Here is a 21,454-nt window from a genome sequence, read left to right on the forward strand (position 1 = left end):
TAGGAAATATTAAGTGCTTTTTAAGCTATATCTTGTTATGTTTTTAAAATGTGTGCACATTGGCTAGCCATGGAAATGAAATAATTATTAATTTTTAAAATACTACTATGGTTGTGATACTTTTAAAGATTATTTTAAAATGATGTGTGCATCTGCATGTGGTGTGTGCACAAATGCAGTGCCTATATCATGTGTCAGGGTCTCTGGAGCTAGAGTTACAGGAAGTTATAAGCTGCCTGATGTGCATCTGAAAGCCAAACTCTGATCCTCTGCAAGAACAGTGTGCACTCTTAACCACTGAGACATCTCTCCAGCCTGCTCGTACTGCTCTTTAAAACCCTAGTGTTATGAAATACTTACAGATGAATGTGCAGTGCCTGGAAGCTGGGGAGAAGGGAGTAGGGGACCAGGCTGGCTGTGAGTTGATGGCTGATTACTGAGACTGAGTATTGGGCATGTGGCAGGTCCTTCTACTACACTATCTATCTGTGTTTGAATCGATCATTCCTATGAAACCTTTGAAAAGGCACTATACTCATGGCAAGATCCTCATTTGTACTGTAGATAAGTCTGAACTCTTAAGATAAGGTTCTGTCAGTAGATGCACATGTTACAACATTTATGAAGGCTTTTCTTGCCATAAGTCATGACGTTTAAATAGATTATTTTTTTCTCCAAAAGTAGATTGTAAGTTTAATTTTGACTCTTTCTTTTTTTTTTAACTTTGACTTTTTCTTGTTTTGCTTCATTTGTTTTCATTTAGCAAAAGAATGTATTCAGAAAAGTCTGTTATTACTGAAATTTTTGCCCATGAGCAAAAGTTCAAAAGAAAACTGTGACAAGTTGGTACCCGTTGATGAAACTGATCATCTCCAGCCACTTGATAGACGCCAAAGGACAAGCTCTGTAGTGGAAGAACATTTCCAGGGTTCAGCATCTCCTACAGAAGCAGCCACTCCAGCTGCAGGTGACAGGAGTCCTGGCTTAGAGATCCAGCCAAAGCTACTACCCAGCAGTGGCCCCTCTGTTGCAGAAGTGTCCACAGCTGAAGAGCCCTCATCACCATCCACACCCACCCGGCGGCCTCCCTTCACCCGAGGGCGACTCCGGCTGCTCTCTTTCAGATCCATGGAGGAGGCCAGGCCAGTCCCCACAGTCAAGGAGAAATACCCGGTGCTGAAGGATGTCATGGACTTCATTAAAGACCAGTCACTCTCCCATGAGAGGTGAGCCAGTCATTTCCTTCCAGCACTTTCCCTTCTCAAGTCGTAGGTACCCAGTCTAGTCAAAGGCTTGAAGTTCATGTTTAACATGAACAAATAAGGGATAGGGGAAAGAATATAATCAAAATATAGTGCATAAAAATTTTTAAATAAAAAAATAAATAAAGTGATCCAATAATACTTATGGTACATCCAGACTTGTTTTAGAATATGCAGGATAAAAAACTTGGTTTTTTTTTTCTCCTTGAAGAAATATAAGATTCATACACTGTGGATTTTTCATATACCTCAATTGGTATAGAGCTCACTCAGCATGGAAAGGCTCTGGGCTTGATTCCTGCACTAGGTTAAAACGTTGTGTGGTGGTGTATCTGCATTTGGGAGGTGTAGCACAAGAGTTAGAGTACATGAGACCCTGTCTTAGAAAAGAGTGTAGCTGGGCATCTTGACATGCACCTGTAATCCCAGTGCTTGGGAGGCAAAGGCAGGTGGAGTTCTTTGAGTTCCTGGACAGCCAAGGATGCTGTAGATAGACCTTGTGTCAAAAAAACCAAACAACTGAATACTTTACTGTATATAATATAAATCTCAGTAATGTTTGCCCGGATATTTTTTTAAAACAGAAATATTTCTTTGCTTCTTTCTTTTTCTCTTTGTTTCTCTCCTCCTCTTCCTCTTCCTCTTCTTCTTCCATTTCTTCTTCCTCCTCCCCCTCTTCCTCCTTATTCTTCATTTCCTTTTCTGGCTTTTTGAGACAAATCTTACTTCTGCAGCCCACACTAACCAGGAACTTTCAGCAACCCCCCTCCCTCAGTTTCTTAAGTACTGGTAATGTGGGCATAAACCACCACACCTGGCTTAAAAACACACTACCAATCAATTCTATTTTTCATATTTTAGGGAAGAAATTTAGGATTTAATATTTTCTGACAAAATTATTTGACCATAGACCTATATCAGTGAGGAATTTCCTGCCCTAAGAATTAAAGCTTTGCCTCCTTAGGGGAAGTAAAGATACCAAAGTTTTTTGAGCAGTTAGTGCGCATTGTTTTTTGTGCCTCAAGTGTTAACTACAGGGAGCATTCATACTGACACTCCTTGTCCTCCCAGTAGGACTCGCTTTTGTTCATGTGGCTTCAGAATGTGGGGAAAGGGGTTGTGTTCTGGGCTTTCCTGACTTGAACTTTGTTTCCAGTGTTGTGAAGGTTCTTTCTTTGCGGAAAGCCCAAGCACAGAGCATACTTGAAGTCCTGCGGATAATTCAGTATTGCACAGAATCCCTCGGGCAACCTCACTGCTTCCACCCACCGTATATACTTTTCCTACTGGAACTTCTGACCTGCCAGAAAGATTTTACAAAGTAAGTACAAATGACAGGTGTGACAGAAAATCAAACAGAGGCCATTTTACAGAAATCTTAGTTGATAACTCCAAAATTGCCATATATAATGCAAATTTATATTTTTGGTTAATTTGTTCTCTCATTTCAAAAAATGGGTTATATCTTCCTGTAAAAATCAGAATGTGGTTATTACTCTATGTGTTTCTCATGTACCCACACTGACATAAGGCTTCCAGAAGATGAGTGCTAAGTGCAGTGCTCACTTACAGTAATGACTAAGACCTTTCGAGGTGCTTCTAACCTTAACGCAACAAACATTTTTTTTTCTGTTATGCCAGCCACCTTTCTAAGCATTATATATACAAAAGTGACAAGACAAACAAGGCCTCTTTCTAATGGAGCCTCATATTCTCTTGAAGAGTAAGTGGCATTCAAAATAAACAAGTCTCTGACAGTGATATAGCATGTGGTGATTCCATGCACAGTGACACAGGTTAGGTGGACAAGGAAAGCAGACTAAGGAAATGGCGTGTACACCAAGAGATGGATGACCTGCTGAGATTAGTCAGGAGTGCCAAGGGCACAAGGGACTCCTGCTGGGGAATCAGGCCATGGGACAGCAAAGGAGCATGACTGTGTGAGTAGTGGGGAGCCAAAGCAGCCAGGCAGGACCCAAGGTGTTTCCTGCTATACTGAGTTGCAGGTGGGAAACACTGGGAGATTTTGAAGCCCAGAAGGAGGAACACGGTGGGTTTAAGTATAGATACCTCTGGCTACTCTGTGGGAAAGAAAGAAAATCAGAAAAGTGTTAGGAAGTTGGTGTAATAGAAGCAAGAGAGATGGTTTGGACCAGGCAGAAGCTTAAGAGATAGAGAAAAAGGGAAGTCATTCAGAAGGTGAACGAAAGATATTGGAAACAGGGAAAGAACTCTTAGGATTTGGGTTGGAGTAGCTATGTTGGATGGTGTCACATTTTGCTGAGAGGAGGAATGTGAAAAACACAGATAGGGACAAAATTTTAAATTTTGTTCTGGCCATATGTTTAAACTCTTTTTTTTTTTTTTAATTTTATGTGTATGAGTGTTTCACCTGTATGCATATTCATGTGCCACCCCCTGTCCTGCTCCCATTCCAACCTCCATTTGCATATGTGATGCCTGTTGAAGTCAGAATCAGATCTCCTGGGAAAAGACCCCTAGAACTGGAGAAAGACTCCATATGGGTGCTGGAAATTGAACCTGTGTTCTTTAGAAGGGCACGTTTTATTATTATTTGTTTTGCTTTTGTTTTTTGAGACAGGATTTCTCCCTGTAGCCCCGTCTGTCCTGGAACTTGCTCTGTCAATCAGGCTACCCTCAAACTCAGAGATCCAACTGCCTCTGCCTCCTAAGTGCTAAGACTAAAGGTATATGCCACCATGCCCAGTGAACATATGGAGCCATCTCTCCATTCTGTGTTGTAATTGCTTCTTTGGTATTCAACAATGAGAAGATGAGGATCCGATTCTAAAGTCCTGCAAGGTCAGGCCTAGAGATCGAGTTTGCTTAGCCTCAGCATATGGATGGTATTTAAAGCCGTGGACCAGATGAAACCTGAGCAGGCAGTTACGCAGAACTGAGCCTCAAGCCTGCCTTTATTTAGAAGTCAAGAAAAAGAGGAGTCACTAAGACCATTATGGTAGAAAGTGACCTTTTCAGTAGGTTGACAACCTGTGGGTGGTGATAACATAAAAGCGAAGAGAAGATTGTCTTCAGCCTTAAGAATTGTCAGTTGATTTGGATGCTGATATGAGAACTTGAGATTGGAGCAGTGGATCTGAATGGTGACAGCACTGGTAAATTGTGGCCTGAAGCCTGGTTGCAAGAAAGACGATGAGATGGTAAAGTAGAAAGAAAACAGTAGAAAGAAGACCAGAGGCTGTAGCCAGCCGGGGGTTGTATTGTTTGCAGTGCTGGCTACTGAGCAGATGGAGCCTTGCTCCTGCCAAGCCCATTCTTTGCTGTGAGGCCTACACCTGCAGGTGTGGAGATACTGGTACACAGTGCTTGTGGAGATGAGCCAGCCAAGGTCAGGGAAGTGCTGTCAGGGTTAGCAGGAAAAAGCAGGACAGTCCAGCAACCCAGTGCAGATAAAAGTTTCCTGGCTAATGGAGTACTACAAAGATGAGGGATTCCTTTATGTTTTTAAAAATAAGACAAGAGCAGATTCATCAGTGAAATGAGGTAGAGAAGAAGCTAGTAACCATTTAAGGAAAGGCGGGAAGGCTTTTTTTTTTTTTAAGATTTATTTATTTATTATGTGTGAGTACACTGTAGCTGTCTTCAGACACTCCAGAAGAGGGCGTCAGATCTTGTTACAGATGGTTATGAGCCACCATGTGGTTGCTGGGATTTGAACTCCGGACCTTCGGAAGAGCAGTCAGGTGCTCTTACCCACTGAGCCATCTCACCAGCCCCGAGAAGGCTTTAAATAGAGATGAAAATGGAGAAAGCCAGTCTGCTAAGTTGCTTGACAATATCAAATGCCTTTTAAAGAATTATATTTGTGAGCTGGGTATGGTAGTATCTCCTATGTTCCTAGTACTCAGGAGGCAAAAGTAGGAGAATTTTTTTGAGCTCAGGACCAGCATGGGCAACATAGTAAGTTCAAGGTGAGCCTGGAGACTATGTTAGACTTTGTCTCAAAAAAAAAGGGGGGGGGGGGAGTGGGAGGATGAGCTAGAGAGTTGGCTCGTACATTAGGAGCTCTTGTTTGTTCTTGCAGAGGACACTTGTTCACCTTCCAGCACCCACATGGTAGCTCATGTCTGTAACTCTAGTTCCAGGGGATCCAGTACTCTCTTCTGACCTCTGTGGGTGCCAGGTACATACATGTTACACATGAATACATGTAGGCAAAGTACTCATAAACATAAAATTAAAAATAGATATTTTTTTTTGAGACATAGTCTTTCTTTAGTCCTGGCTGTTCTGGCAATTGCTATGTAGACCAGGCTAGCCTTGAACTCACAAGATGCTCTTACCTCTGTCTCTAGATTGCTGGGATTAAAGGTGTGTGCTGTGGTGCCCAGCCTAAAAAATAGTATTTTTAAAGAGAAAGAAGAAAATATGACAGTTACAAATTTAGAGTGGCATAAGTCAGTGTGATTGTGTGATGTTCCTTCCACCTTCATTCAGGTGTTTTGGAATAATAAGGTTCCTTATGCAAGAGGTATTTCTCATAGAAAGAGAAAGGGGCCAGGAAGCTGGTGGTTACTAACATGGCAATATGGTGGTGGGCTGTGGAATCCAAGCTGAGAAGAGAGCAGACAGAATATGCTGGGAGTAGCTGATGGCTCACTGGGCTGGGCTCACTAGGACCGAGAAAGGCTGAGGGAAGTTCACAGCAGGGCAGGAGAGAAGAGTGTAGCTAGAGTAGCTCATTCTGAAGTCAGTCTGCACATGATTATGGTTAAGGAAGGACCATCAAATTGGGTTAGTTAAGGAAATTAAGTGAAAATCCTTGGCAATGAAGACGATAAAGGATAGAAAGAAGAAGAAACAGAGACATCATTCCCATGGATGTTGAAGTCACTTAGGTGCCAAGGATCACAGTGTGAAAAGTCAGGGAACCGAGCGCTTGGAATGCATCGGCAGCTGGATCTCTATGAATTCTAGGACGTCAAGTTCCAGGCATATCCAGAGGATACCCCTGACACACACACACACACACACACACACCTCAAAAAAAAAGTAAAAAGAAAAGTTTAATACTAAAGTCATCAATAAAGAAAGAACAGTTTGGGGGCCATGTTGGTTTGGAGAAGGCAAACTGAGGTAAGTTATGGAAGGTGTGTGACATACATAGCATGGCACACTCATGGAGTAGGGGTGGGTGCTTTGTGTGACTGACAGATGAGTAGTTGTTAACTCTGCACTTCTGCTAGACTGTTCTCTCAACCCAACTGGACTTGAATGTCGCTGTCCCTGTTTTCCTCCAAGTCGTTTAACTGGCTGCTTTTTGGTTGTTTTGTGTAAGAAATGGAAATCAAAAAGTTGCAGCTGATGGTTTCTTCTGTTTCTAGTTACTTTGGACACTTGGAAGGCTGTGGTGCTGATCTACATAAAGAAATCCGAGACACTTACTATCAACTTGTTCTGTTTTTGGTCAAAGCAATCAAAGGATTTAGTAGCATAAATGACAGGTACTGGATTACCTTTATATTTCTTGAGGAAAAAAAAATGTATCTTTTTTCTAATTATAAATGAAATACATATTTGAAGTTGAAAATCCAAAAGAAATAAAACCCCACAAAATTAAGCACAAGTAATTCACTGATAGCCTGTTATCTTCTGTGTCTGATGTATTGCGTGTAGATTAAAATTTGAGTACAAAGCAGATTCTTGTCTCCTCTATAGTAAGTCATTCAGACATAAACCTTAAATCAAATGGCTCTTCTATAACTGCATAACCCTGACTAATTTGGGAGTGATTCTAATGTTGCCGTAGTCAGCAGGCACTATTACCTTGCTCCCTCTTCCTTCATTGCCAGATGCCCCTGACGTCACACTCACTTTCCATCTTTCAAAGTTGTTCTTGTTTTTTGTTTTTTTTTTTAAGATTTGAAGGATGTTTATGCAGAATCCTCCCTTACAAATTAGTACCAAAACAGGCTGCCAACTTATACTGTCCCTGTTGTCACTACGCAGCTTAGATAACTGTCACCTGTGTGGTCTCTTTAGGTCTCTGCTCCCTGCTTTATCTTGTGTTCAGACAGCCCTGCTTCATCTTTTGGATATGGGCTGGGAACCCAGTGATCTTGCCTTCTTTGTTGACATTCAGTTACCTGATCTCCTCATGAACATGTCCCAAGAAAACATCAGTGTCCATGACAGTGTGATCAGGTAAGCAAGGCTCTGCCTGCCATTCCTAGAGTTGGGGCAAACAATGGGATCAGCAGCTAGTCTGTAATAGATCCTGGCTTTGTCACAGGAGAACTAGACAACCTTCCAAATTATATAAACTTCCTATGCCTCTATTTCTTCATCTTTAGAGCTACCTCTGAAACTTGTGGAGAATGCATAAGTTCCATTCTGAGAGTCTAGGACAGTACCTGGTACACAGTGAGATTGGGTAAATTGAGAGCCATAGTGTTTTGAATTTGGAAAATGAGGATTGTCTTCATTTGGGGGGGGGGGTCCTAATAGCCTGCAGAATTGAAGAATCCTTTTTTTTTTTTTAAACACCTGTGTATGCTGTTAGCCACTGTAGTGTACTGAGCATTGTAAAAATTTAGGTTATAATAAAAAATAGTATACAATACTTATCTGGCAGGGGAGATTTTATAATCAAGAAAGTGATTTTCCCAGGGTGAGGTTTAACGATGACCCTTGGAATGTGCTGACCTCTGCTATTTCCCCAAACATGGGAAAATTGACTATAGAATTTGTGATAGTGGAAGACTGTTTACACTCTCCCTTACATTAAAAGAAAATGGTATGCAAAGTCTGTTTTTAAATTTTAGTTTTGCTATAAAATGAAGTTGGGAGTTTGTGGAGACAATTTTAATATAGATTTAATTAAACGCAGGTATTGAGAGAGTGGGGCTTAAGAAAAGGAAGGTATTATATGCCTCTGAGTAGATGCAGGCTTCTCTAGAGGTTCTTCATTCCATTTTTGACCCTGCTCAAGCTCATTTACCATCCATTACTCTTGTGTGGCAAGGAGAAAAGAACAGACAAGTAGGCGATAAGAGGAGAATTGGGACGTAAGCGAACGAGACAGCACTCACTGTCAGAAGAGATGTTCTGGGAAGAGGGGTCAATTAAAGCTCTTTCCTTGGGCCATCAAGGTAGCTCAGCAGAAAAAGCTGTCTCTAGCACTTGACCTTCCATCAGAGGGCAGACAAGGAAGACACCGCACTGGTTACAGCTGGTTCTTTAGCTGTCTGTCAGCCCAGTGTTTTAACCTTATCTGTGCCAGCATGATATAGTCCTGGAGGAGAGAGGGATCACATATCCTTCATACCAATTTCTCAAACTAGCCCAGAGCTGTGCAAGAACAGGCCTAAAACCATTGGAATGCATGGATGAATGTTCGTTTTGCATTTGCTAGCTAGCAGATCTTTTTGTATTTACATTTTTAAGGATTTATTATTTTTTATTTATATGTATATTTCTCTGTGTGAATGTCACACAGATATTTCTATATGTGGGTGCCATCAGAAGCCAGAAGAGGATGTCCAATCTCCTGGAGCTAAAATAGTGGTTATGAGCCACCTAATGTGGGTGTTGGTAACTGAACTTGATTCCCTTGAAGAACAATTACTCTTAAACCGTTGAACTGTTTCTCCAGCCCATGTGTGAATTTTCATTGCTGAAGCAAACTGTAAACTGGAACTATGGAAATTTATAACTTTACAAGAGAAGAGCTGATGAAATTACCCACCTAAAACCTTTGATTTGAAATGAAAAATCAGGAGCAGGACTAGGTACAGTCCCTGTGTTCCTGTCCTTTGGTGGATTAGTTCCAAGGCCTCACCAATACAAATGAGATACTTCAGGTCCTCAATACCATACATACACACCCTCTTGTATACATTGAATCATCTCCAGATAACTTTATGATGCCTTATGTATGAGTTACTGGGAGTGATGACAAAAGCAACCAGACATGTTCAATACAGATGGCTTTCATAAAGATGTATTTTATTTTTAATTGTGTGTGTGTGTGTGTGTGTGTGTGTGTGTGTGTGTGTGTGTGTGGGCATGTGAGTTTAGGTGTCCTCAGAGACTAGAGGTGTTGGATCCCCTGGAATAGGAGTAAAAAGCAGCTGTGAGCTGCTGACAGGGGAACTGCACTCCAGTCCTCTGGAAGAACAGCAAGTGCTCTTGACCCCTGAGTCAGCCCCAGAAACAATTTTTTAAAGATAACTTTGCTGTGGTATTGACTGATCCAAAGATATGGAGCCCATGTATTTGGAGGCCACTGATACTTCAGATTTATTGACTATAATGTGTGAAGGTTGTATAGCAATTAGTTGGTAGAGCTGAAGTCACAGGATCTCCTGACCCTTTTCTCATGCAGATTGCATTAGGGTATTCAAACTCTGTCCACACTGAATTTATTTTAGACAAAGTTGTGATTGGTTCAGGCTGACCTCAGGCGAATATAGCCAAGAATTGTCTCGAACTTCTGATCTTTCTGCCTAGGACTATAGGCTTGGTGATGTTTATGACATCCTGGAGATGAAGCCTAAAGCTTCATGCTTTCTACCAATCAGGCTACATTATCAACCAGAACTTTATTATTATTATTGTTGTTGTTGTTGTTGTTGTTGTTGTTGTTGTTGTTGTTACTATTATTGGTGTTGAGACAGGGTCTCATTGTATAGCCTTTGCTAGATTACAACTCACCATAGAGTCCAAACTGGCTTCTAACTCACAGAAACCCACTTGCCTCTGCCTCCTGAGTATGTGCCACTGTTCATGGATGAACTTTTTTTGTTTTTTGTTGGTTTTTTTTTGTTGTTGTTGTTGTTTTGTTTTTTTTGTTTTTTGTTTTTGGTTTTTTGAGACAGGGTTTCTCTGAGTAGCCATGGCTGTCCTGGGACTCACTCTGTAGACCAGGTTGGCCTTGAACTCAGAGATCCTCCTGCCTCTGCCTCCTGAGTGCTGAGATTAAAGACACATGCCACCACAGTCTGACTGGATGAACTTTTTAAACTCATCATATTTGACTTCAGTACCTGGCACATGATAAGTTTGCCCTACTCAGTATAGTCTGCTTCAGAAAGGAGCTTTTCTATTTTCTGAGTGTAAACCCATCAAATAGCTGATAAACTCTGAGGCTTTGAAAAGCAATTCCCATCATTTCAAAATGCCCCATCTATAAAAGTTATAGGACACAGCATCTGCTAACTAGCACGTCCTTGGGTGTTGTAAGAAGCATGCTTCTCTCTCATCACATCCTTCTTTCAGCCAGTGGAGTGAAGAAGATGAGCTCGCTGATGCCAAGCAGAACTCAGAGTGGATGGATGAGTGTCAGGACGGCATGTTTGAGGCCTGGTATGAAAAAATAGCCCAAGAGGATCCAGAGAAGCAGAGGAAAGTAAGACCTCTCAGCTAGAGCAATCTGGGTGACTTGCTAGGAGTTTGGATGTGCTGGGGTGTGCCTAGATGATGTCTCCCAAGAGGGCTCCAGGAATGTCTGTCTGGTCTTCATCCCAATGAGATCCATAGTTGCTCATTTCCATACCAACTAGGTTCACAGCAGAGTGTCCCGTAAGACTCATGTACATGATCAGAAACCAGTGTATTAATTTAGTGAGAAAAGGAATTACTGAAGCGTTTGGACTCTCAAGTTCTGGGCTGACATAGGAACATAGGCAAGCATAATTCCAATTACAAGGTTGCCAATCAGGTGAGCTTGGAAGCAGCTCTCTATCATATGAGCATTAAATGACCCACACAGTAGCCTATCCATCTATTTGTGAGGTTTCCTGTCTGTCAGTACTGGACATATGTTTCCATATGTCAGACACCTGCTGCCTTGAAGCCACTAATTTTCCCCTTCTTAAGCATCTTCTGTTTGCCAGTCATTCTGTTCATTATGGTACCTTGTGGTGCTTAAGAGGAGCATACCAACTGGGACTTGAGACTTTTCCCTTGTAAGTTAACGTCTGAATGAGAACATCCTGTAGTGCTCAGGTGACCTGGCAGGTTTCCTCTCCTACAACATACCATCAACTACCAAACAGTGAATTTCTGACTTAGTTTCCTCATATGCAGACCCTAATATAAACTGCCTTATAATACTTTCTAGTAATCCAATAGCTTGTTGATATAACAGTCCCTTACTATCTGCTCCCAGATAGGTAATTAGTTAGCTGGCTAGTAGAACATCTACTGACTAATTGTGTAGATGGCTAGTTAAAGACAAAGGATTTATCTGAGGAAAAGCCAGAGTATTATTTGTTTGTTTATAAAGAGGCCCAGACTGGCCCAAAGCTTGAGATCCTCCTGCCCCAGTCTCCTGAATGCTAGTTATGGGGAAGCACTACCATGCTATTTTAATGTGCCAGAATCAGTAGTCCTCTTTCAATATATTTGTTAGTACTGCCATTGTCTAACAAGTACATAAGCCAAACATCTAGATGCCATTCTTAACCATCTCTAGTAATTTGGTAACCGGGTCTTTTCACTCTGCCTCCTTAATACTTTTCAATCTGCCTGCTTTCTCAATCCTGTTTACAGCACAGTCCCTGCCCTTATTACTGCCATGGAACTACTTGAACGGCTGCATCATAGTCAGCTTCCCTGACCCTTGTCTTGCTCTGATCAATCCATTTTTTGCTGTGTAGCCAGAGGAACCTTCAGAATGACCAAATCTATTGCCATTACCTTTCCATTTAAAAACTCTGTTTTTATACTTTAGCATTTTAGGTTCCTTGGATTGTACTTGTCTAACTTCTCCTGGTTATTCCCCCTATGTACTCTAGTATGCATTCTAGATTACTGCCAATTGCAAAAGCCTTGGAGCTAGAGAAGTGGTTTAGTGGTTAAGAGCACTTTCTGCTCTTCCAGAAGACCTGAGTTTGGTTCCTACAACTGTCTGTAACTCTATCTCTAAGAAACTGTTTCTAAGTAAATTTCTTCAGGCATACATACACATGCACAGACATACAGACATGCCCATAAATAAAAAGAAATTAAAATACATCCTTTAAAAAGGCAAACAAGCAAGCAAACAAAAAGACCTTGTCTTTTTTCTTCTTTCTTTTTTCAGTGCCTTGTACCTGCTTAGGCAGGTGCTCATTCCCAGCCCATGTCGTGCTTCTGTTCCTTCTGTCTGATGTGCCTGTCACCTTTATCTCCACCCAACTACCATCTGTTTGTTCTTGATTTTATCTGAGGAGTTGCCATCCTTAGAGAACCTTTTTTGACCCTCCCAATACCTTTGCTAGTGTCCTCCATGTTCACTAACACTCCAGACTTTGCCTGTCAAAGCATTCATCACACTGTATAACCATCCTCTGTTTGTTTGAGGGATTTCCCAAATGGGAACTTGGTTATCCAGCTTCAAATCCTAGCAAGTGGTACAAAACTTGGGAGATCTTAGGTTCCTACTAAATGAATAAATTGATTAGTGAATAGTTTCCACAATAGTAAGTCTGTTGGCTAATTGTGTTTATTTCACCTTATAGATGCACATGTTTATTGCTCGCTACTGTGACCTGTTAAATGTGGATATCTCTTGTGATGGGTGTGATGAGATTGCCCCCTGGCATCGCTACCGGTGTCTACAGTGCAGCGACATGGACCTCTGCAAGACTTGCTTCCTTGGTAAACTTCAGTGGATCCCATGTCCATGAGGAAGTTATTTTTCTTTCTATGATTTTGGCATCTTTAAGACTCACTATGCTATGTAGAGTCTCTGGTTCACTGGCAAATTTGAGTCGTCTCCCTCAACTCAATGATGACCTCCACTGCTTCCATCTAACATCCTTCCATCTCCTGTCCTGCTCAGGAGGCACTTGATAAACTCTCAGGATTAGTTAATACATGCTTAGATAAGTTTCTAAGAAATTTTGCTTCTGAATCATGCAGTGTTTCCAAATAGCAAAATAAACATACAAGCAAAATAAACTTGAACTATTTTTAATATACTTGACTTATGGGTGCTAGGGCTGAGCTCATCTGCAGTAGTGAGCACTGGAGGGCTCTGTACATTTAAAGTCCAGCAGTGAAGACACAGTTCCTGTCCTGGAAACACAGCCTAACAGAGAGGCCAAACATAGTGAATGCATATGCTGTTATAAGTGAGCAGTGCAGAATATTTCTAGGAAATTTTGGAAATATAGTTGCACACTACAAGAAAGCCTTGTGGAGGAGATAGGATAAGAATTGGTCTTTGAAGGAAGTTCAAACTGGGTGACATAACAAAACTCTGAAAATAGTGTTACCATCAGAGCAGAGCAAGCTTGGGGCCAGAGAAATAAGTGCTTTCAATGAGTTTAGATAGATACCTTTGTATGTCTGTCTAATTAAGTGATTGACTAGGACAGATAGGGGTTCAAGTTGTGGAACCCTGAGATGCTAGGCTAAGGAATTTGAATAGTCTGAAGACAGCAGAAAAGGTTTATAACTGTGGTGTTAGTTTGATCAAAGCTATGCTCAGGGAAGACTGTTTTATTCTCTCTTAAGAGACTCTAGTCACAAGGGTATTTGGACATACATCAGGTTTACAGCACTGAGAACAGAAGTGGCCACCTGTGAAGAGTACTGAGCAGGGACTTAGAGTGTCTCATTCTCTTACTCTTTGAGTCTTGGATTCTGAAGTCTGTTTTCACCTATATTTCTGCAATGATAAAGTAAGAACAGAAATGTGGTCACTTCTCAGTATTCCTTAGGACTACACCAGTAGGTGTGTAACCTCTGTCAGAGGTGGAGTGTGGGAGACAGCTCATAAAGTATCATGGGCCTGTTTATCCTAAATAGCAGTCATGGTAGGAATTTGGCATGTATTTGACATGGCTGTGACACTGTAGAATCAGGATCAGTCAGCTGGACCATTGCCCAAGAGGTGTATACTAAGAATGTCATTGATGTGCTCATGCCCACAGAAGCATTCTGGTCTTCAAAGGAGCTCCTGCCCTCTGGAGTAGTAAATGAAATTTGGCTGTGGTGCTGGGGTCAGTTTGCTAGCACTTGGAGGACATCCTCTGCCCGATCCATCTCACATTACTGGGTTTTTTTCCAGGTGGAGTGAAGCCCGAGGGCCATGGAGATGATCATGAAATGGTCAACATGGAATTTACCTGTGACCACTGCCAGGGTTTGATCATAGGCCGGAGAATGAATTGCAATGTATGTGATGACTTTGATCTTTGCTATGGATGCTACACAGCAAAGAAATACTCCTATGGGTATGTCAGATTCCCCTGCTGCCACCATAACCTTTTGGGATACAAGTCTTCACTTAAAAGGGAGTCATCTTGCTTTTCCTGTGGTGCTAGGGATTGAACCCAAGACATTGTAAATGCTAGGCAAGCCCTTTACACCTGAGCTGTACTCCTAGCTTTCTGAACTTTAAACCTTTTATTGTTATTGGGGAGGGGAAAGGTATGTGCATGCACATGTGTGTGCACATGAAGAGGTCAGAAGACAATTTTGTGGAGTGATTTCTCTCTTCTCCTTTCTGTGGGTTCTGGAGATTAAACTCAGGTCACCAGGTATGGTAAATGCCTTTACTTGCCAGGCTATCTTGTGACCCCTTCCTTACTAAAAGAAGGCTTCTACTGTAAAAATTTTAACATATTCGGAAGAAGAGAGAGTGGTACAGTGCACCCTGTGTCCTTGGATTCACCAGCCAGGGAGATGGTGTCATGTGTGCTTATTTCATTCTTTTACCCTAAAGTATTTAAAGCACGTTTCAAACTTAAGTCATTTCTTTCCTATACCTTGTACTTCATCTTTTAAAATGATGGGCATCAATTTGCATTACCAGCATGCAGCTAGCACACTTTCAGAACTCTCTTCCTCGGCGTGGTTTTCATGTGCAGGTTTTAGGTTGTGACATGCTAGTGTGATATACTGAGTATTTGTGCTAGTTCATTTCTCTGGGCCAAGAGTTGATACTGTTCTATCATGTCTTTGCAGCCATTTGCCAACTCACAGCATCACAGCCCACCCAATGGTGACCATCCGCATCAGTGACCGGCAGAGGCTCATCCAGCCCTATATCCACAACTACTCCTGGCTGCTCTTTGCTGCCCTGGCTCTCTATAGTGCCCACCTGACCAGTACAGAGCAGGTGGATGGGGAGCAGCTGGACCCCCAGGCCCGCACCAATGCTGCCACCCTGCGGAGCCAGTGCATGCAGCTGGTTGGGGACTGTCTGATGAAGGCCCACCAGGGCAAAGGTGACTACTCCTTATGTAGGACCCCTGGCCCGGCCTCTGCCAGCTGTTGGAGACAAAGAAGACCCAGGCAGCTGTAAAAGACCATGCTTGACTCAGGTCATTCACAAGAGGATTCAGCCTAGCCTGGAACTTAAGCTCTTGTTTCTCTTTAGAGAGCTGTTGGCATAAAGTAACAGTTAAACTACTTCCCTAATGATGTAATTCAGTATTAATAATCAAAACTCTAGAAAACTCTGTAAGTCCATGAATCTATAGTGTTTGAATCTCTCACTTTGCTCAGAAATCTATGCTTAAAAAAAAAAAAACCTGAAGTACAATCCATGTGTATTTATATTCTAGACAAGAGCTGCTTATAAATAAAATGGTGTGTCTGGGCTTGATCATGCACACCTGAGTTCCAGTTCTGAATCCCAGAAGGAGGTAATTCTGACTTCCCTGAGGGTATTAGTAAGAAAGTAAAGTAAGTGTTAAGCTTTAAGTTTCTCTCAGACTCCCCATCCTAATTGACATCAAGGGATCAGACGTAGGGAGAAAGTTGGTGATGTCTCTATCTGCCAGTGGGGATTTAAAAATCTAGTTACCAGCCAGGCATAGTACATGTCTTTAAGTCTAGCACTCACACAGCACTCTAAATGCAAGCCCACCCTGATCTACAACAGGTCTCAGGCAAGACCACAGTTCATAATGTGACACTGTCTCAGAAAAAAATCTTCATTGCTTGACACTATCACAAAAATATGTTTGTAACTTTGAAAACAATCCTGTTGCCTGTTGTATCTTCAGTGTTTCATTGACTTCAAGTGTGGTTTCCCCTTGCTGTCTGTCTGTCCCCACTTGAGATCAAGAGTGGAATAGCTGTAGAGTGCCAAGTGTGCTGCTGTGTGGTTTGTGTAACCTCTCAGCCATCTGTTTCTGCATAGTGGTCAAGTGCTTTGTGGCACTTGCCAGAGATATTCCTTGTTGGGAACATTTAACCATTTTCTTTTTTTTTTTTTTCCCATTCCAGGTCTTAAAGCTCTAGCTCTTCTTGGTGTATTGCCAGATGGTGACTCTACCTCAGAAAATCAAGCTCTGCCAGTCACAGTGTCCTGCCAGGCATCAGAGGAGCAGCTAGAGAAGAAAGCAGCCCAACTCTCCGAGGAGCAGGCAGATGCAGGCCTGTTTGTACCCTGCAATGTAAGTAACAAGTAACATGTCTACCATGTGGTCACAGCTGCACTCACTCACAGAGCCAGTCACACAAGGGTGCACAGCAGGGGCATTAAGAGAGAGCATAGATTATGCAGCTTTGGTTTATATTCAGTCAACAGGTAGATGACACCAGAAGTTAACTGTTTTAATGGGTAGACACCATAGTTGATAGGTAGGTGTATAGACAGAAAAAACTTTATAGGTCCAAGAGCAATCTGTGTTGGTAACACACACATAAAGATCCTTTTGTGAATTTAAAATAAGATTAAGTAATTAAATAAACAAAAGATGATTTTTGTGGAAGCTTGCTTTTAGAGCTTGAGACCATGCTGCAAATATCCCCACCTCTGCTTCAGGAGCCACTGGTATTTCTACTGAAGCCTCATCAGGGTACCAGGTCAGGAGAATCTCAAGCTGCTTGTCTCTCAGCTGTGGCCTACCACCACCTTTGGCACACAACATGTTAACCTGCCACAGACTATCCTGCACAAAGTAGAAAGCAGTCAGTCCATCCAGTCAGGAGGGCCAGCAGTCCTCACCTGTGCCTGGGAGCTCAGGCTGCCGCCTACAGCATCGTGGTTCCCTCTATCAGTGTGTTCATTCATTTACACCAAAATGGACTATATTGTTTTTTGTTTTTTTTAAAGATTTATTTATTATATGTAAGTAAGTACACTGTAGCTGTCTTCAGACACTCCAGAAGAGGGAGTCAGATCTTGTTAAGGATGGTTGTGAGCCACCATGTGGTTGCTAGGATTTGAACTCTGCACCTTTGGAAGAGCAGTCGGGTGCTCTTACCCGCTGAGCCATCTCACCAGCCCCAACTATATTGTTTTAATCCACTAAAATCCAAATCTTTCTACTTGGCTTTGTGTTTCTCTCTCTCTCTCTCTCTCTCTCTCTCTCTCTCTCTCTCTCTCTCTCTGTGTGTGTGTGTGTGTGTGTGTCTGTGTGTCTCAGTCTCCACATGCATGTATCTGTGTGTACATGGGTGCAGGTACATTCTGCAAAAGAGGGTGATAATAACAGTGCCTATAATGCAGGGTGATTATAGGAGTTATGTACTGCCACACTTGGAAGAAACATGTAAAGTGCTTAGAACATAACATACAGTAAGTTCCATGTCAGAAGTGGACATTGGGTATCCTGCTTTATTATTCTCTGTTATATTCCTTGAGACGGGGCTTGTCACTGAATCTGGAACTAATATGATCAACAAGCCCCAGCAATCCTCTTGCCTCCCTCCCTCCCAGCCATTGCAGACATAACAATCTGTGACCATGTTCAGCCTTTCTATGAGTGCTGGGATCTGACCCATCCTCATGTTTGTATACCAAGGCCCCTCACCCACTGAGGTCACAGTTCTGTCCTATATCCTTAGAATGTTCATTTCTACATCAATAAATTACCTGCATCTGTGGCAATAGAAATAATATTATGTGTAGATTTGATGTAGCCTTATCTTTATAATAGCAATAAAGATAATAGCAGATAGAATACTTTTCTTACTGTAAGTAAAGATGGGTTTGCTTTTTCTATGAATGTGTATGCTGTATGCATGTGTACATTTGCATGTGCATGTGTGTGGAAGCCAGCAGTCACCATCAGGTGTCTTCCTCTGTCACTTTCCTCATTGTTGCTTCAAAGCAGGTTCTCTCATTGAACCTGAAACACCAGTTCAGTAACGCCGGCTGGCCAGCAAGCTCCAGGGATCCTCCTGTCCCTGCCTCCTAAGCACTCCCCACCACTGCTGACTTGTTTCATGGCTGCTACATATCTACATTTAGGTTCTCATGCTTACATGGTAAGCACTTTACTGTGAGGTATCGCCCAGCCTGTGTTTATTTTTTCCACCAAAAGAAAATATATGAAGATGATCATTGTATTGACTAAAGGAGAGCAACAACTTCATCATTTTCCCAGAATGAGACTTGAAATGAGCCATGTTTATGTGACCTGGCAGCTCTGACAGCATGTCAAGAGACCTGATTAAAGAAGCATCACTTTAGAGGAGTGGTTTTCTCTAAAGCATTAGTAATTCAGAAGATTCTTAGTGCCTGAGAGACTATGACAAAATTTATATGGCGTGCATTTTCGTTGTATTCTTTTACATTTACCACTCTGTTTCTAGGGAAAGAGAGCTGCAGATAAGGAAGTCAGACCCTTGGATTACAAGCAGAAGAAAAAGGCAGGTGAAGATCTCTCCATAATGAAGGACCCTTCATGCCAGACCCAAGTTTCAGATGCACCTGCCAGCGCTCACGTGCCTCCAGGACTTCCAGGTCAGGATTGGTTATTAACTCTCCCTCCTTCCTCTGCGAGTTCACACATTATCATACCTACACTGTTGCTCACAATTGAAATTGTCCAGCAGCTAAAGTTTCTTCATCTGTTCAGCTGTGGCTGGTAACTTTGCATCATCTATTCTTCATTTTAACTTATCTATTGTTTACCCACCAAGTACCTTCTTTTTGTTGAACACCATCCTGTATCCCAGAATTAAATCTACCAACACAAGCAGAGAGACACATGGTCTCTATCCTCCTGGAACTCACAATCCAGGAAGGTTTCAGACAGAGATACAAATAACTGTCATTTGAGGTGGTCTGTGATTCTGGCCCCAGAAGAAGGGTGACAAGTGTTAGTCCTGATTGGGGTGCAGAACAGATTGTATTTGTAAAAAGCCATGTAAAGGGAGGGATACTAGGGACCTTGAATGTGCCAGTATACACAGTAGGGACAGACATTCAGGCAGAATAGGCCTCTTCGTAGGTTCCAGAAGTAACGAGGTTAGATCCATATACCAGGTGTGCAGGGGCAGAGCAGAGCTCTGGATGATGATTCAGAAGAGCTCCCATGGCACTCTGCTGCATGCACGTGACATTCAGGCCTCAGCCTGCTGGATGATGACAGTAGCAGGGTCAGAGCTGTAGTTTTAGAAGTTGGGGCAGTAGTGCTCTGTAGGAGGAGGTGCTTTAAGGAGCCCAGGGAATCAGAATCTATTCCAATGACTATTCTGCAATAGAAGTGAAAGTGAGTATATTCTGCAACATCTTCAAGGCCAGCTCTCAGAAGCAGTAGACACCCCACATCATGCCAGGTCCTCAAGTCTACCAGAGTCAGATTCTCCTGAAGACCAGCATTCTGGTTCATAGGCCACAAGTATCTGTCAAGTGCCCTATGTTCTGGGACATTGTTAGATACTTTGAAGTACATCACAAAAGAAGCAAAAATCAGAAGGGCAAATGATAAACATCAAACACAGGAGTTAAAGGGTAATCAAATGCTAGACAGCAATGTTGTTTAAGAGCTGGTTCAGAGAATGGGAAGTAACAGGGTGGCTACCTGTTTAATTAGGGAGCAGGAGGGCCTCCTTGAGAAGGCAACTGTGTAAAAAGTGTTCAGCAACAGAGTTTGTTATTTTTCTGGTTTTGTTTTGTTTTTTAAGATTTATTTATTTATTTTATGTTTGTGTGTACACTGTATCTGTCTTCACATATACCAGAAGAGAGCATCAGATCCCATTACAGATGGATGTGAGCCACCATGTGGTTGCTGGGAATTGAACTCAGGACCTCTGGAAGAACAGTTAGTGCTGAGCTATCTCTTCAGTCCCCGTTTTTGTTGTTTTTTAAAGGATTATTTTTCTTTTATATATATATGGGTATTTTGTATATCTGTGTACCAAGTGTGTGCCTGATATAGGTAGAGGCCAGAGAGGAAGAACCCTGAAGCTGGAGTTCAGATGGTTGTGAGCCGCCTTGTGGATGCAGGGATCAAACTCAGATCCTCTGGAAGAATAGATGGTGGTTTTTTTTTGTTTGTTTGTTTGTTTGTTTTTAGATTTATTTATTTATTATATGTAAGTACACTGTAGCCGTCTTCAGATACTCCAGAAGAGGGCGTCAGTTCTTGTTACGGATGGTTGTGAGCCACCATGTGGTTGCTGGGATTTGAACTCTGCACCTTTGGAAGAACAGTCGGGTGCTCTTACCCACTGAGCCATCTCACCAGCCCTAGATGGTGCTCTTAATCACTAAACCAACTCTCCAGCCCCTTTGTTCTTCTCTTTGAAACAAAGTCCTGCAGTATAGCCCAGACTGACCTCAAACTCTTGCTCATCCATCCTGTCAAGTGCTAGGATTCCAAGTATGCATTACCAAGCCTGGCTTTAGCAGTAGAATAGTACATTTCCAGGCACACAGGGACAGTGTCATGGCTTAGTTGCCTTTTACATCTGTAGAGCCCAGCAAAATATGAAAGTGCTATTTTCCCACACAGATGCTGAACATCCAGAAGTGTCAGCTCAGGCACCGGTAGAAGAGAAGGCGATCACTACAAACCCTGAGCAAGTGTTTGCAGAGTGTTCCCAGAAGAGAATTTTGGGATTGCTGGCAGCCATGTTACCTCCCATCAAGTTGGTAAGAGGCAGGCAGTGTTTTCTTTGTGTAAGAGTGGGTGATTGGTATATGCAGAAAAAAAAAATAGTGTTAAGGTGTAAGCAGACACAAACTATCATTAACACCTGTGTCCTGAAGGGGGTTATGATTGTTTATCAAAGTCACTTTCTTCTGTGAATTTACATTTTGCTTAAGTGTGATTGACTGTTTTTAATTCATATAATTACCTTTTTCTGTTTTTTTTTTAATTTTGAAAGGTTTTAACCTCATTGAAAAATTGAAAGTGCAATGAATGAAGATCTTCACTTAGATTTATTAGTTTTTCATGTTTTATTTCTCTCTCTCTCTCTCTCTCTCTCTCTCTATATATATATATATATATATATATATATATATA

At 41.9% G+C, this 21,454-nt stretch overlaps 1 protein-coding gene and 1 non-coding gene across 4 annotated transcripts in view; both read left to right on the forward strand.

Moving 5' to 3' along the window:
- Zzef1 (zinc finger ZZ-type and EF-hand domain containing 1) overlaps positions 1 to 21,454 on the forward strand; it is a 124,862-nt gene that overhangs the window by 72,603 nt on the left and 30,805 nt on the right. For 2 of the 3 annotated variants that reach the window (XM_029545621.1, XM_021212533.2), the window contains exons 29-39: positions 764 to 1,226; positions 2,419 to 2,583; positions 6,629 to 6,748; positions 7,287 to 7,448; positions 10,524 to 10,653; positions 12,749 to 12,887; positions 14,305 to 14,470; positions 15,204 to 15,466; positions 16,473 to 16,642; positions 18,789 to 18,939; positions 20,939 to 21,078. In XM_029545621.1, the coding sequence (XP_029401481.1) occupies positions 764 to 1,226; positions 2,419 to 2,583; positions 6,629 to 6,748; positions 7,287 to 7,448; positions 10,524 to 10,653; positions 12,749 to 12,887; positions 14,305 to 14,470; positions 15,204 to 15,466; positions 16,473 to 16,642; positions 18,789 to 18,939; positions 20,939 to 21,078 (2,069 nt within the window). The remainder of the gene's footprint in view (positions 1 to 763; positions 1,227 to 2,418; positions 2,584 to 6,628; positions 6,749 to 7,286; positions 7,449 to 10,523; positions 10,654 to 12,748; positions 12,888 to 14,304; positions 14,471 to 15,203; positions 15,467 to 16,472; positions 16,643 to 18,788; positions 18,940 to 20,938; positions 21,079 to 21,454) is intronic. The other variant, XM_029545623.1, reaches the window with a different exon arrangement.
- Positions 7,864 to 8,024, forward strand: LOC115065415. Its single transcript, XR_003845206.1, has one exon. It is a non-coding gene; the product is annotated as a U1 spliceosomal RNA (small nuclear RNA).

The sequence above is a fragment of the Mus pahari genome, chromosome 14 (assembly GCF_900095145.1).
Source record: "Mus pahari chromosome 14, PAHARI_EIJ_v1.1, whole genome shotgun sequence".
In the NCBI taxonomy this organism is placed as follows: Eukaryota; Metazoa; Chordata; class Mammalia; order Rodentia; family Muridae; genus Mus; species Mus pahari.